This window comes from Oryctolagus cuniculus, chromosome 13 (assembly GCF_051225735.1).
Source record: "Oryctolagus cuniculus isolate XC-2025 breed Fujian yellow rabbit chromosome 13, ASM5122573v1, whole genome shotgun sequence".
Taxonomy (NCBI): Eukaryota; Metazoa; Chordata; class Mammalia; order Lagomorpha; family Leporidae; genus Oryctolagus; species Oryctolagus cuniculus.
The window spans coordinates 60092817-60110392 of record NC_142879.1 but is presented as its reverse complement, the minus strand read 5'-3'; the positions used below and the strand labels follow the sequence as shown (position 1 = coordinate 60110392).

At 37.1% G+C, this 17576-nt stretch overlaps 1 protein-coding gene across 8 annotated transcripts in view; it reads left to right on the top strand.

Moving 5' to 3' along the window:
• RYR2 (ryanodine receptor 2) overlaps window positions 1–17576 on the top strand; it is a 772754-nt gene that overhangs the window by 685630 nt on the left and 69548 nt on the right. For 4 of the 8 annotated variants that reach the window (XM_089311245.1, XM_089311244.1, XM_089311242.1 and 1 more), the window contains 4 exons: window positions 244–297; window positions 1542–1565; window positions 12845–12944; window positions 14644–14723. In XM_089311245.1, the coding sequence (XP_089167371.1) occupies window positions 244–297; window positions 1542–1565; window positions 12845–12944; window positions 14644–14723 (258 nt within the window). 8 annotated transcript variants of the gene reach the window in all.

The following is a 17576-nucleotide window of genomic DNA, read 5'->3' as shown; positions in this document are numbered from 1 at the left end:
TTTGATAGGGACTTTGTAATTATCTGTTATGTATTAAATTGATTGCATTTTAATTTTATACAAGTACTATATAAGATATTTTCTTAAGTGATAAATTTATTTTTGGTATCATCTAATATATCTGATATATACAAACAATGTTAATGATAAAATATAAATGATTTCACTTCCATATTAAATAATTCTTGTGTACTTTCTGTCTCAGTATTTTCCTCTCTATTTTTTGTTTTTTGCATGTATCAGAGTTGTCATGATGAGGAAGATGATGATGGTGAAGAAGAAGTGAAGAGCTTTGAAGTAAGACCAGTCTTTCTGGATTTGTCTTTTCTTTTTCTGTTTTGAAACATTGTTTCATAGCTTGTAACTGACATTTATGTTTCTTGCTTCATGGCTTATTGCAGCTTATTGTGTCAAGGAAGTGCATGTCAGAGCTGGATGGACAAACCTGAGTCCTAACATTTGCTGCAGTTAAGACCAAGGCACATAGAGTAGTTAAATAACAAAACGCAGCCCATATGTTCAGAATGAGTGTTGCCGAGAAGCCCCAGAGATGAGTCTGCTTCAAAATGTTCTCATCTCAGTGATATTGTGTTCGGAAATTCCCACCAGATCTGGGAGGAAAACATTTATTGAAGAACAACATGACATCAAGTTTTGAATTAAACCTTTGGCTTAATATTTTGTTCTGAATTGAAGTCTTAAAGATTTGGCCTCTTTCGACTTCTGCCCAATTAGGTCACTCATTCCATGTACATATGTAGATGATGGCACACGATGCAGTTTGCTTGCATGAGGTAGGAGTGCGTATATTCCTAGGACTATATTCTATTTTATCATTATTTTATGAATGATCTTAGTCTTTAAATATCCCACATAACTTGAAATGCTGCTTAATGTTGATTAGCAAAAGGAAAGTTAATATTATTGCCTCCTTTGGCTTACACTGTACTTTTGCTTTCTGTGAAAAAAAAAAAAAACTCTTGCTAACTACTTTTCTTTTCTTTTCTTTATTTATTTTGTTTATTTTTTAGAGTTTTCAAAAAGAAATTGAGTGGAAGGAAATAGAAATTAGATTTTTTTTCCTATTAATTTAATGTCTAGACTTTGAGTTAGAAGTCTGGAATTCTTCAGTAGCCAGCAATGAGTCTTTAATTTTGGCGGACCCACAAAAATATATAGGTGAGAAATGAACTGAGAGCAGTCAGTATGCTTTCAAGACAATTTGTATAAGCATCCCTGCAGTATTGAAGTTGATGTGCACAAAATATGTTAAAACAAAGTAACTTGAGGATAATCCATGACTATTGCTGGCTGAGAACCATGTCATAGGAGTCATTTCCTGTGTGACACTATAATCTATTCTAATGTATGTATGCTCTGTTCTCTAATCCATCTTTATTGTTAAGAAATGGAGTTAATCAGAATGAGTGTGAGCAGCAATTAATATTGTTTTCTGAAGTGCACACCATTTATGGTCTATTGGCTGTCTTTAGAGCAGTTGTTTATTGCTATTTTGCTTCTTGTCCTCATCCTTCCTTAAGGTCACAGGATCCCAACGCAGCAAGGTAAAACTATATATGTGTGTATTTGTCTGGGTCTCAGTTTCAGTTTCTTGTGACATTTACCTTTGTTAGACCCAACATCTTGGACTCTTTTGTAATTAAAGATCTTGAAAATCTTTCTACAATTTTAGAGCTCCAGTGTAATTGGTCTCTTCAGGATCTTTCCTTGACATGAGTTTGTTCTTCTTACAGTTTAAATGACTCAGAGCCTACAATTCTTCAGGTTAACTTTGAACTGCATTACTCTGCTGGGGTAAAAGAATCCAGTCCTTCAGTTAAAAAACATTTATCTAAGGACTTTTCAGTGCAACCTCTGGCCACATTCCTCTTGATATTTTTTTCTTACTACTTGAAAACAGACATGATACCTCCTCACCCCTGATGAGACTGGAAAAAAGTCGATTTTTCCATTGGGCTATAACTACTTTCAGTTAGTAACCTGAGGTTACATTTTATGGTTTTAATATTGATCCTGACTGGCACTTCACTGAAAAGAACTAGACAACCTTTTCTATCTCTTATTATTTTAAATATTTGATCCAGAGAATTTGTCAAGAAAAACTATTTCGGTGTAGAATTTTTTTTTTTTACTTTGATGTGGATTCTTTTAAGCTTATATTTTTGTCTAAATGAGGTTATTTAGTTTGGAAACTGATCATAAACATCACAGATCGATAGATACAGTTTTTTTAAAAAAAGCTTTTCAGCTTATAAATATAATTTTTATACTTTGTCTTCTGTAGGAAAAAGTGAGGCATTTTCTGTTTAAATCTGTTTAGGCTATCATAAAACATATGCTAAGAATAAGCTGAAAATTATAAATCACTGTTACATTTGGAGGAACATATTGTTCCCATAACATATCATGATCCTGTAAATTTTTGAATTTGAGATCATGCAGATTCTATAAGATATATCTCTGATCTGAAAGATAAAATGGTTAATGACATATGATGGACATGACAACAATATTCAGGGGACTTACATAATACATAATTAGTAATTAGTAATAATTGATTTTTATCACTGATTTTCTCAGATTTCCTATGAATTGATAAGGGACGAAAACATGAAAATGTCTCCTAACATCAACCAAATATTTAATTTCCTACTTAGACAAAAAGTTCCTATCCAAGAGTGTTTTGACAATTGTGCAAGGAGAGTAGATTAGTTAGCCTAGCAGGAGAAGGTGTTCCTAGTCAGGGAAAGCATTTGACTTTAAAAGAGGGAACAGTTTTAGCTAGATCCAAAAGTATACCTAATTTAGTACACAGGGTCAAGTTTAGTGAGGTCAGAAATGTTCCTAATTCAGGAAGAGAATCTGGGAGTGGCTAGCAGTGGGATCATATGAGGATGCAGGACAGGTTAATGACAAGGAATCAAGTGAGGTATGGGGCCTGAACATGGAAATAAAGGACTACCTGTGGATTTAGAATGGTCAACAAGCTCACATGATAGCGAAACCTGACAATTCCAAAACAGAGGATGTGGAGCAGCAGCTGTGACTGTCCTGTTATGTGACAAGATTTCAAAGTCACTGACAATTGCCACTGAATCAAAATAGACCAACTCTGGGGATTTTCACCTCCTAACCAGTTGAGCCAGTCCTTTTGCTGCTCTCCATGTGATTTGGGACTGCAACTTAGTGTTTACTTTTGCCTGGTGTATGTATCATGCTACTTTTGAAAAAGGGAACACTCTGAAGCAGGTTGGTTATTAAATCTACTGTAGTCTCTGCTTAAATTCTTTATCTGTAAGGCATTCAACAAAGACATTGAGAAGAAGAAAGAAGCAAATATAATAAAAGTGGTATTATAAGAAAAATTTCCATGAGGAATACAGTAAAACCAAAGAGGCACATAAAATAGCAAATTGAAACCAAAATGCCAAGTCCTTGCCAGCTCTTTCCTTCTATCACAGATGTTTTATTGCTGTGATCCTGTTAAAACTTCTCTGATTTAACTTGATGATTTACATCCCTGCTTTGTAATATATGTAAATATGCTTGTCCTAGAGCTCTTTATTTAATGGCTTTACTGCATATTTAGTAATTATTTTACAGTTGGGACTACTTTAATATTAAGATCATAAAAAGGACAGTGAAATCTTATAAAGAAGCCAATATTAAGTGAAAAACAATTATTTTACTAGTTACCTGAAAACTTAATTGTTGCCATTGAGTGCTTTATTTAGCTTTTTGATTTTCATGAACAAGACAAGTAAATAATAATGTTTCAAATCAAATAACACATTTTTCAAGCATGATAGGTTTTTCTTACACATAGTATCAAAGAACTTTGGGACCACAGACATTTTTGAAATACGATTTTGCAAATATGTGAAAATATTTTTCAGATGGTCATTTCTTCTGTTGTCCTTATATAAAACCTGAGGGTGCAATATTAAAATGATGATTCGGTGGAAGAAATTTTGTGGAAATGTAAGGAATATAAAAATTTCTCTTAAACATATAAATTAATGATATTGGAACTTAGGTAACTGGGAGAAATGGAGCATTAACTTATCTTCCAGGTCATCTTTCTCAAATATTAGATAAGTTGAATATCTTTTGGCAAATGACCAATTTCTGACTACAGATGAATTGTCTCATGAGTTATAAGGTCCTATTATTCTGTACAGTTGACTGAAGAAAATTCCTTTAGTATTAAATTCTAAATATGCCTGTGGCAAAGCTGGCATTCCGTAACAAAGACTTAGGGGACTAACATATTCTCTCCCATGTGGGCCTCAGACATAACTAAAATAACATGATACCTGTCAAAGCTCAGACTAGTACCCAGCTCATATGCCAAAGTAGGTACCAATAAGTATTGAAGAATCCGTTTAGCTCCCAAATGTCATAAAGACTGACATTACATAGCTCTATCCCAGTGATTAAAGAATTTCCTTCAAGCCTTTCCAATGATCTAATTGTGAAGAGTTCAATATTTTGGTAATTCTTCAAGAATGAATTGACTTTAAAATGAACAAACCCCCAAAGGCTACTTAATTTAAACTTTGAATGTGCTTATTTAGTACTGTTCATAATAACACAGTAATTTAAATTAATAGGACTTCCTAAATTATTGCAAAGAAAATCTTACATGAATAAAAGTTGAATGCAGACCTGCAAATACAAAATATTGAAGCAATTATTCCTTTTATGAAGAAAACTTGAAATTCTTTAATTCCTACTGCAAAATGTATATGATATCCAAAATATGCACTAAAGCATGAAGATTGGTTGTTACACGGTTGAATCGTAGACAACAAAGAGTTGAAGAATTTGAGAGGCCTGTGTTCTTGAATACTCAGGCAATCTTCCAAGTGAATTTTAAATATGAAATTGACATAAAGTTATTTTTGATCTGTTGTCTTAGACCAGGTTTTCTAGAAAATAGGTAAAAAAGGAAAAATCATGAGCATATCATCTATAAGTTCTCTTCCATATCCATTCTCTTATTGCTCACAAGAAGTTCCATTTCTTCATATTTTCTGTCTGTACTTAGCAACTCCGCCAGGAAATCCCTGGGGAAGTCACAGCCACCTTGGGTGGAGTATGTGTAGTGTCCAGGCCCGGCAGTCTCTGCTTATCTATCAGCATGGGGTCTCCTCAGTGAGTGGTGTTGGTGGTAGCAGCCAGCTTCCATAATCACTGTATCGTGTGAGCCATTTCTAGTGCCATTCTAACTCAAAGACAAGGCAAGTGGCCAAGGCTTGGCGAGCAGGGAGTTCAGTGGAGATGGAATACTGACCCGAGTACAAGAAATATTCCTGGAAAGCACAGTCCTGTATATTGTATTTTGATAGTTCATGCAAATGAATACGTGGACCTAAAGAGCAAGCAGTCTAGAAGTCATATACAAAACTGTTAGTTTTTCATGTATATAATTTTGGTTGTGTGTGCTATCAGTTTTAAAATATTACTGTTGAAGCTTATACTCGAATAAATTAAATACAATAAATATGAGACAGCAGTTTTTTAAGGGCATACACACTTGGATGGACTGCTTTTTTTTGACACTCATTTCCTCCATGTAACTGTGTGAGATTAACCCTCATTTTTCCAGTATAAACTGGGGCTAATTTTAGTAACTAAATAATAGCATAATTATAAAGGTTAAATTAGTTAATGTATAAAAGGCTCTCAGAACATTGTCCTCCACATAACAGGCTCTGTTTTAGTATTGGCCGTTATTACTGCATATAAGTATTTTCACTTTCCCTACTGTCAATGTAAATAACAAATGGAGAGAGAGTGTCTAAAGGTAATGAATTTGTTCAAAGATGCACATTTCAGTGGGAATATACGTGATGTAGTCATCTCTGTGTGTATTCAGGGAGGCAATAGGAGACGACTCTGCAGATAAAATGAGGAGGCTTACATAAGTTACTGTGAAGCAATTGTCATTGGCGACTAGGGTTGCTAACAGGGGTGGCATCCGTCCAGGGTCAGTTGGGCAGTTCTTGGGCAGATGTTCTCACAGATGTATTTTCTATGTCAGGCCGTGGCGGTTCTTTGTGTCAAGCTGTGGTTCTGGCAGAGTCTTTTGGGATAGTTCTTATTGTCAGATGTGCATACAGGAAGTCCTCTCCTTCAAGAATTCCTGATTTAAATATTTATTTTTGCTTGGATTTGACACAAAATATACCATTTTGATTCTGACAGTTTTCACACAATGAACAAAACCAGTCAGGTAAACCTATAGAGGAACTTTTACAGCATGGTGAGCACAGAACTCCACACACAATGCAGGAGACCTCTGAGCCTTAGCGAGTCATGTTAATTACTCTAATCTCAGCCTTTTCTTAGAAGGAAGAGCTTGGAACTGGATGTCCTCAGGGGTCAAATGCACCTTTACACATTGTGTGGTTTGCAGTTCATGCATTAGTTCTTTTTCAATTTCTAAGGTGATTTCCTATTTGGATAAATTGCTGATAAAGACATGGAACTGTTCATCACTTTTTTCTGAAATTGTGTGGAAGTTTGAAAAGAGAACAAATTCCATCATTTTTAGAATAAAAATGTTACAATGAAAATGGTTTATAGAAAGTAATATCTTGGTTCTGTACATACCTGTGTATCTCCACCCTTTTCTGGTTTAGTATTTAAAATGGTACATAATAGAGTAATAAAAAAAGGTGTAGAAGGACTGACGGTTGAACCTGCCAGGAATGCGGGTGGTGCAGAAAGCCATGTGATAGTGTCTTGTCGGCTTGCTGCTGCTCGTCAGCACATTTTAATACAAGCTTCCCGGAGCCAACTTGAAATTACATAAATTCAACAGCTGATTGTATCAGTCAAATACATATAATTTATTTGTGCAGATGAAACAAAAATTTCTGAAGTTAAATCCAAGGGAAATGGGTGCTAGCATGAAACATATCCTCAACAACTGAGTCAAAGTTTTTATTTGAGAGTTTGCAGAAGGAAGTCCAGCTCCACAAATGCCATCTGAAGATGGGTTGGCACAGGATGGGAACCAGGTTCTGAAAGAAAGCAAGGAATAGGGAGGGCAGTCTCCAGAAAACTCTTCCTTCCAGAGAAGCAGGGAAAACCAGGGGCTATATAAAGCACTTGACATAGAGCTGTTCCTGGAGCAGAAATTAATAAGCATTTATGAAAACTGAGAATACAGACACTGGAATCTCTAGAATTTGAGTTCTCAAAATCGAAGTAATAAATTCTTACCAACCATTCTATAATGAAAATTATCCTAATGTCTCATTCCTCAAGAATGAATACCACCTGCTGCCATGTTCATGATCTAGCCATAGCTTCATAATATTATTGGTCACCAATTAGCTTATTGTTCTTTTTCTACCCTGGTCAAGTTATTCCAGGGGCGAATGGCCTGCATCAGTCTTGCTTTCTGTATTCAAGGCTGTTTCCAAATAAATAAATAGGGGAATGAAGGTTGTTTAAAATAGGTATTGTGCTCAGGAAAAACCATGTTCCTTCTAATATACCGGCTTTACTTTACTAGTATGGTAAACTCTGGGTTTAGAGTTCCTCATTCTCTCCTCACATTTTAGTTGAATAGTATGCATAATGTTGTCTGGACCCAATAGAGAACTATTTCAACTCAGTTGGATTTTATTGCTTTAGCGTAGTTCTACATCAATTCAAAATATGATCAATTTAGAAGAAACAGTATTCCACCCAAAATGCAAGGATATATGATATTGGACAAAAGTAAGTCATAAAATCACATTATGCCTCGACTAAAGAGCCATCAGCATACTGACCTAAGTACATGTCTCTAGTTAGTGTTTTGTCTGTCTCTGCTTATGTAACAAACTTTGATAGCATTTTTGAAAAGTTTGAGTAGAGACATTTTTCTTTTTGTTAGAGACAGATCATTGGAAACGATGTTCATTCTTTTGAGAAGTGAAACTGTGGACTATGTTTTACTATTTGACAGTTCAGGAGCCAAGACAATGGGTAATGAGGAAAGATACTGAGGAAAAGTCCCATGAACTAAATCCACACTCTGATCATTATTATCTGTTTGCATATATGTAACTCTAAAGACATCTTGGACTATGTACTAAAAGTAAACTGAATAAACATTTTATACTGTGCTCCATGACTCCTCACACACACACAAATGGCATTTGTAATAGTTCAGCTTAGTTGTGATCACAAACAGCACGATACCTCATTATTTTGTGCTTTCATTCATGCATTATGGATTTCTTGAGTACCTGTTATAAGCAGGAAACTAAGCAGTTTATGGGTATTGGCGTTGCAGGTACAACAAAGAAACAGCTGTGGCCCCTGTCCTCATGGATCATTTCTTCTGGAAAACTCCAAATAGTTAATATATTTAGGTACATATAGTTCATGTATTTAATACTCTATATATTTAATTTTTTAAAAATGGGAACCATCAATTGTTATAATGTTTTAGGGATTTTCCTGCAATTGTGAGTCAGCTCTATTTAAACATAGCTAATCTAGCTTCAGCAGTTGAAATGCACAGTAAGGTTTATTGAAGTTAAGAATGTACCAAAAATTGGCATTTTGAGATTCGATGATTGTTTACAGTTCTTGTCTGTACTGTTGAGGAACAGTGGTTTTTTTTTTTTTTCTTCTTGTTATTTGTTAAACTCTTTACTTAGTGTAGCGTTATCTTAGGAGTATAAAGTAAACTGAAAGTAGATCTTTGTAAAAATTAAGAGAAGGGATAGGAGAGAGAGGAGGAGGAAGGGTGGGAGGGAGGATAGGGAGGAAGCGATCACTATGTTCCTAAGTCTGTATATGTGAAATACACAAAATTTCTATTCCATAAATAAAACAAGAAAAGCTAGAAAATTTTAAAAACAAAATGGGTGTGACTCTTATCCATGCTTTTGTTTTTTCCCTTTTCTTAATTGGTCTCTTTGGGTTGTGAACCAAAGCATTAGTATGGTTTCATTCTTTTTCATCTTTGTCTCCATAGTCATCTGAGTGAAACTTCCGTTGTTCAGTCTTTTTCTTCTTGTAATACTGACACTCACTGTAGGTTCTGGGTGCATTCAAGATATCAAGTAATTATATTTCAAGTTGACTATGACATTAGTAAATTATAGAAAGTGCTTTTTGAAAGAGTTCAGTTGCTAGACATTTCTCTTGTAACTTGCTGTTATATGCAGTTGAAGAGGAAAACAAGAAAATCTTAAAGCAGTTGTTGAAGTCTTAGAAATACAAAGAAAAAAAGCAACTGGGTTCATTGCCATGACACACAGATGATGGATTTGGTAGCCTCTGCCATGATGTGCTCCCATGCCGACTAGATGTCCACATACTTGAGGAAAATCCTGCAAAAAAATTGTGAATATCTTTGCTGTCATCAGAGTGTCTCAGTTTAAAAAATCTTTTCCTCTCTTTTGGGATTAAACTATTTTCTCCATCAAGAAGCCAGGGACAGTTATAATTTATTCTTCTTATTTTAATTTTTTTCACATGTAGAACATGAAGAGCTAAATACATTTTTTCCCTCAGGCCATTCTACTTTTCTCCCTATCAACTGAAAAGCTTGAGGCATTTTTAGACAAAATGGAGGAATACTAACAATTTTATTACAAACTTCAGTCATATAAAAATCAAAAAGCAACATGGAATATCTTTATACAATGCAAGTGATTTGATCATGGGTCTGATTTATGAACACAGTTGACCTTGAAGAAACTCCTGTCCATCTTTTAGGATAACAACTGATAATTCTTGGCTGCTTTTGGCAATGAGAACTTTTTGCCTAAGGGAAAATCAAATAGTGGAGCTTCTTTTTTTTTTTTTTTTATTTCTATCAACCTTTCTCTCTAACCTTGGAATAACTTGAAATCTAAAATGTAGGTTAAAGGTAAGAAATAGTGTTTATTTAAGATGTTTACACAGATTATGAAATCTGGCTTGGAGGAGGCCTGCTGCTTTTAAAAAGTGCTTTCAAGATGCCATTACCCTGGCTAAGATACACTTAAAAGACCTATCTATAGTTTGGTTAGAAAAGTTAATATATCGTCAATTTGAATTGGAACAAATTTTTTATCTGTCCACATAATCCACTGTTTTCTTGAAGTATTTCATGGCCTAGCTTTCAAAGTTTTATTGTTTTATGTCATGATAAAATTTCCTAATGACAAAACTAAATTATAGACTCAAAAGCAGTTCTCAAAGGACAAAGGACTAGAAAGAAATAATAATAAATAGTAATATGCAGTATAATAATATTAAAGACAGCTTCCAGCTCAATTTAACAAACAGTAAATTCAAGAAAGAGACTGACCTGATCCATTTTTATGAAATATAGATTTTTCTGCTTCTATATCAGCATAGGTTTTCTGCTCAGTGCTTTTTTTTTTAATGAGGCTAATTTTCTCTGAAGTATTTATTACTGAAATTTAAATGCCATATAAGAAAAATGAGAGTGACTTTTGTCCAGGGAGCTTATTTTTAATATTTATTTATTTATTTATTTATTTATTTCAAAGACAGACTGAAAGGGAAGAGAGAGAGAGCGAGAAAGAGGTCTTCCATCTACTTGTTTACTTCCCAAATGGCTTCAACAGTAGGGGCTGAGCCAGGCCAAAGCTTAGAGCCAGGAACTCCATCAGTGACATATTGGTTGTGAAAACTCAAGTGTTTGTGCCATCATCCGCTACTTCTGTGGTGCATTAGCAGGGACCTGAATTGAAAGTGGAGCAGCAGGGACAAGCCAGTCCTCCAATATGGGATGTGGGTGTCCTAAATAGAGGCTTACCCTGCTAGGCCACAACACCTGCCTCCAGGGAGTTCATTTTTAACGAAGGTAACTTGATATTGTATTTCTTTATATTTTTGAGGTCCATGTACCATGCATAATTTCAGTTACCAAAGAGGATCCTGAGAACTTAGAGTATGTTCTGTAAAATTGTTCTGGCCAATCTTTAAACTCATCTACCCACTTTTAGGGCACAAATGGCAAGTTATTTTGTTCAGGTTTTCTTGAGAGTGTGTGGTATGCTGCCATCTTCCGTCTTCTGTGGTCTCGTGTTAATTGTCTTCGTATGTTCTGTTGGGTCCCTAGAAAAATTATCCTGATTCCCTTGCATCTTTAGTTAATGAAAATCATAGGGAAATTCTGTAAGCGAATAATTTCTTCTCTTTTTCTTGCTGAAAAATCTTCCATAGAAGGAGTTGGTTTAGCTGTAGGTGAAAGTTCCATTATAGCTCTGGCAATGGTAGTAAAGTAAAAGATTGTTGGGTCTAAAAGGAAGAATGAAATGTTACTCATCAATTATAAAAACACCTGAAGAGCAGACGAAAGGGTCTTCTTTCAGTTTTTCTGAAACTGTGTTGTAATGACAATATGGTTTTGTGTGTCTGTGTGGTTTTGTTTTCGTTTTGTTTTTGACTTCACAGGAAGAGGTTTAAACATGAAGGCAAACTTTTGAGATGTTAGCATGGCTACATATAAAGCAAAGCTGCCTCTTTTTTTTCTGTTCTCTGCTTCCATTTAGGCCTATCACATAATTTAAGAAAAAATAAAATTTAACCACAGGAGTTTTAACTATAGTGTGAAAAAAAACCCTGATCAATTTTGTTTTCGCAGCACGATATTATCAAAGATTTAAGAAACAAATTTGCCAGCCTCGGCGAGAACTCTCTGGTAACAGCATAAATGTCTGTGTTGGTTGCTTTTGATTTAAAGGTTTCTTTTTTCATTTGTTTGAGCCCATTTCTTTCCCCCTTCCTTTTAGTTTCCTTTATTTTTCATATTCTGTAACTAGCAAGCCTTCATTTTTTAAACCTCTTCCATCTTCCAGTGTCTATTTTCCGTACTTTGGATGGAAAGTTTATGGCAGCAAAGCTGTCACTCTGGCTACCTCTGCTGCAGCTCTTCCTGCTGTTAGGTCATATATGTTTTGGCCGTTGTGTTTATGGACATGATACTAATTAACTGTTTCATGTCCCATTGACTAAGCTTCTCTACCACGCCATTTGATGGACTCGCTGTCACAGGGCTCTATGCAACTTTCATTCTGCAACTTATACTGCTTAGTTCCGTCTCAATTCTCCAGCGAGCTGGATTGCTCAAGTGAATGGTCATACCAGTCTTGAACTTGCTGTGCCTTTATATTTTATTCTTATTTTCTTCTTTTTGTTTTTAGTGATAGCTTAAGTGGAACAGAACAAACTCCAGCCATTGCTCTAGCAGCACCATGCAGTATCGTTTGTTACCACCAGAGATTACAAAATATAAAGGCACATTGCATCTTGATTCTTTGGGGCTGACTGGGGAGATTCCTATCATGAGCCACTATGTAGTTGAAGCCTACCTTTTATCCATATCAGCTTTCAATTTTGCTTAAGCTCTAAGATGTCTCAGTTAATTTCTTTTTCCTGTGATTCAGTGATAACTTGCAACTCGAGCCATTTGCTGAGCAGTATCAAGTTATGGCCATGACATGGGAGATGATTCAAAATGTGACAAACTTATGCACAAATGTGTACATGAGAAAGTGCACTTTTCAATGATGAAGTACAAAACTGTGATACAGGCTTTGGACTAATAAAATAACTAAAATTGAGAAAAATCTATCCTGATAATCAAGTACCAAAAGTATATCGAGACAAATATAAAGGGAAAAAACCAAAGAGTTGAAAATGTTAATATCGGTTTAATAATAATGTCGGTGATGAAATGGTCCATAATGTTGTCATAGAGCCCATACATGAAGAGATGACTCAAACTATGGTCTATAGAACACTGCTGTGCTTACTGATAGCCACAACATAAATGGTTGGGATTTGTGTTCAGGAAAAAGAAATGGAAAAGCAAAAACTTCTCTACCAGCAAGCCAGACTCCATGACCGCGGGGCCGCCGAGATGGTGCTACAGACAATCAGTGCCAGCAAAGGTGAGATCGCAGCTCCACTCAACACACCTGCTCCTGAGGCTTCCTCACCGTCTCCTGGTCCTCATTCCATTCCTACTGACTCAGTCCCCGAGTTTCTGCTTCCTGGCTGTATGGATGGCAGTTCACAAATACTAACTCCCTTTATGTACACAGTACAAGGCTTTTTTTTGTTTTTAAGAATCTTACTAAAAACAATTTATTTCTGTTCTTCAAGTTTTGGAAACTGTATCATGACTAATATCTAGCTCACTGATCATATAAATTAGGGCCAGGCAAGTTCTTGCTAAGGTAAAGAGTAAACATTTTCAGCTGTATGGGTCTTGCACTCTCACTCTGACATAGTGACATTAAAGAGAGACCATAGGCAAGCAAAAATGTAGGACATGTGCCAATAAAATTTTTTCTGCATAAATAGGTAACAAACTGTATTTAACCCTCAGACTAGAGTTTGCTGATCCTAGGTTTGAATGTATAGGTATTTTAAATGAATTTTTTAAACAATTAAAGTACTTTTGAATATCTCAGGAGCCACCAATTTCAAGATGATATTTGATACATTAGTAATATCTTCTATTTGAAATCATTCTTAGTGTAATTTGTAATATAATATAAAAGTAATGGTGATACATTCTGTTATGAAGGACCCATCTCCCTAAATTATAGGAATTGATTTTAAATCGAAGAACATAAATAAAAATAACATATACTAAGTTATAGATAACCAGTTGGATTTTAAAATTTTGTCATTATTATGAGTATCTTCAAATTGAGAATAGTCATCTTAGAAAAGCTGAGACTATATAAACATTCATAAAAAGTAATGGAATAATAAAAGCTACTCAAATATAATATCCTTGAATGATGAGGAAAATAAAATTTTCTTAAAGTTTTAATAACTCATTTATTTTGTATTTTTTAAAAAGATATATATTTATTTCTAGAGTAGGAGTTACAGAGAGGAGGACAGACACACACACAGAGATCTCTCATCTACTAGTTCACTCCTCAAATGGCCACAGTGTCTAGCACTGGAACAAGCTGAGGCCAGGAGCCAGGAGCTTTGTATAGGTCTCCCACATGGGTACAGGGGTCCAAGCACTTGAGCCATCTTCTGCTTTTTTCCTAGGCATTAACAGGGAGCTGGATTGGAAGTGGAACAGCAGGACATGAACTGGCACACACATGGGATGCCAGTGTTGCAGGCGGTGGCTTTACCCACTGTGCCACAACATCAACCCCTATGTTAGCATTATTTTAATAAATATGGCTAGTTTTGATGATTTCAGGTCTCAGTATTTCAAAATTATTTATTTCTCCTTATTCCCTTTGTTTATGTTTTCATATAGTTTAATTCTTGAATATTTTACACAGAATCTCTTAAAATGTTGATGGCAAAATAAGGATTATTGTTTTAATACCAGATGATTCAAAAATTAGTGGAAAATGTATATTATGGAAAACTTATGCATAGATTTCAAAATTATTTTGCACCAAAATAAACTTATCTTTAAATTCCATTTTCCCTTCCTATGAACTTTTCCCTTGCATTGTTGGTAAATAAGTCAGTCTGTCTCCCTTTTACCATTATACAAACCCATAGGACATAATAGTAATTTTAAAAATTCACCTATTGAGGTAGAATAGGTTAACAGAGCAGGTAAAACAATATAAGGAATGCTATTTTTAAAATATTTTTCAGGTGAAACTGGGCCAATGGTAGCTGCCACTTTGAAGCTTGGAATTGCAATCTTAAATGGTGGGAACTCCACAGTACAGCAGGTAAGATCTTTCAGCATTCCATGTAATGTACTTTTCAGACAAATGGGTAATATACTAAAATATGTTTTCTGAAGTTTTTCATTTCCCATCTAAAATGTCAGTGTTTTAATTTAGTAGAATACACAAGGGTTAGCTTAGGAAAGAAAAAAGCGATTATGCCATCAGGTCCCAAACCTAAAGATAGCTTGTTGTCAGAATATATGTTAGGCTAAGTATGGCCTTTTACCATGATAGATACATTCTTTTTTTAAAAAAAATTATTTTAGCTTTACATGAAAGTCAGAGTTACACAGAGAGAGAAGGAGAGGCAGAGAGAGAGAACCCATCCCTGGGTTCACTCCTCAGATGCCTACAACTGCTGGAGCTGTGCCAATCTTGTGGGGAGCAATCCGGACTGGACTGAGTTACTGGAATTAAGACTTATTCTATGCATCTGCTCTCCCACAACATGGCGCTGGGAGAGAAGTAAACAGCTTCCGCACAGCTGCCTCCAGTTCAACCAATAAACTGTAGGACTTGCTCCTGATTGGAGAGCAGCGTACTCGGCGTGTGGGCAGCCGAGTTGGGATTGGCGGAGGAGGACTATAAAGGAGGAGAGAGACGGCATGCACGAGGAACATCTATGGGGAACATCTAAGGGGAACATCTAGCTGAAGGAACACCTGTGCAGCCCCCGAGAAAAGCCGGCCGGTGGTGTGCCGCTCCCCTGCGGAAGCGGGGAATGTGGCCAGGGGGAACTGCCCTTCCACGGAGGTGGAAGGGATAGTAGCCAACCCGGGAAGAACCAGCAGCAAACCCGGGGAGGGCCGAGCAGACGAAAGAACAGCGCAGGGTCCTGTGTCGTTCCTCCACGAAGAGGGGGAGCGACAAATCTGAAACCAGAAGCCAGGAGCTTCTTCCAGATCTCCCACGTAGGTGCAGGGGCCTGGGCCATCTTCTACTGCTTTCCCAGGCCATAGCAGAGAGCTGGATCAGAAGTGGAGCAGCCAGGACTCGAACCGGTACCCATATGGGATGCTGGCACTGCAGGCAGCAGCTTTACCTGCCATGCCACAACGCTGGCCCCGACGGGTATTATATTATTTTATTAAGGCATGAGCCACTTTGGGACCATCCTTATATAAAACTGTGGAGCTGTGCTCATGGAACCTGGCAGGGGCAACTAGCTTATTCTAATTCCATAATAACTAAATGAAAATAAAAAATAAAAACATACCTAATTTTTCCAAAATGTTATCCAAAAAATAATTTCTCTTAGGTTTTACTTCAAAAGACCTTCATTGCATTACACACACACACACACATTAAGAATAGATGGATTGGGCTGGTGCTGTGGCACAGCAGATTAATGCCCTGGCCTGAAGCACCGGTATCCCATATGGGTGCTGGTTTGAGACCCGGCTGCTCCACTTCTGATCCAGCTCTCTGCTATGGCCTGGGAAAGCAGTAGAAGATGGCACAAGTCCTTGGGCCCCTGCACTCATGCGGGAGACCTGGACGAAGCTTCTGGCTCCTGGCTTCGGCTCAGCTCAGCTCTGGCCTTTGTGGCCAATTGGAGAGTGAACCATCGGATGGAAGACCTCTCTCTCTCCCCCTCTCTCTCCCTCTCTCTCTCTCTCTGCCTCTCCTCTCTCTGTGTACCTCTTTCAAATAAATAAATAAATAAATAAATAAATCTTTAAAAAAATGGATGGATTGAGAGGAAGTCTCAAAAGATCATATAATATTGTCTAGATAAATCTTTTCTCTCTTAAATTATATTCTCTTACCTACCCTCAGCCCTCTGAGCCACATTTCTTTGTTTTAAAGAGCAGTGTTGCATGTACTTCATTTTTATTGACCAGTAAGCTATCATAACTGCCTCCACAAAATGGATATGTGCTTTGGTACATCTATTTATGCATAAATGCACATGTGTGTATGTGCACATATATGTGTGTATATAAACATGCATGGCATATACTTTGTACCTATATGTTTATATCTATACATGCATCAGCTGTGTGTGTGTGTGCAGGGGGTTCTTTACATATTTTATATTGCTTTTGGCTCTGATTTGTGAAAAAGATTATTGCTAAAACTGTGGCTATTTAACTGCTCCTTATTTATGCAGTACTGATATAAGAACTTCCCTATTTGAGCTTTGGAGAAAAGCAGTAATTTACTTCCTTAAAACCCTTGTGTTAGCCGGCGCCACGGCTCAATAGGCTAATCCTCTGCCTTGCGGCACTGGCACACCAGGTTCTAGTCCCGGTCAGGGTGCCGGATTCTGTCCTGGTTGCCCCTCTTCCAGGCCAGCCCTCTGATATGGCCCGGGAGTGCAGTGGAGGATGGCCCAAGTGCTTGGGCCCTGCACCCCATGGGAGACCAGGAGAAGCACCTGGCTCCTGGCTTCAGATCAGCGTGATGTGCCGGCTGCACCACGCCGGCCACAGCGGCCATTGGAGGGTGAACCAATGGCAAAGGAAGACCTCTCTCTCTGTCTCTCTCTCTCACTATCCACTCTGCCGGTCAAAAAATAAATAAATAAATAAAATAAAAAAATAAACCTTTGCATTGGAGCCAGCACTGTGGCACAGCGGGTTAATGCTGCGGCCTGCAGTGCCAGCATCCCATATGGGTGCCGGTTCTAGTCCCAGCTGCTCCACTTTCAATCCAGCTCTCTGCTGTAGCCTGGGAAAGCAGTAGAAGATGGCCCAAGTCCTTGGGCCCCTGCACTCACATGGGAGACCTGGAAGAAGCTCTTGGGTCATGGCTTTGGATCAGCGCAGTTCCTGCCATCGCGGCCAACTGGGGAGTGAACCATCGGACGGAAGACCTGTGTGTGTGTGTGTGTGTGTGTGTGTGTAACTC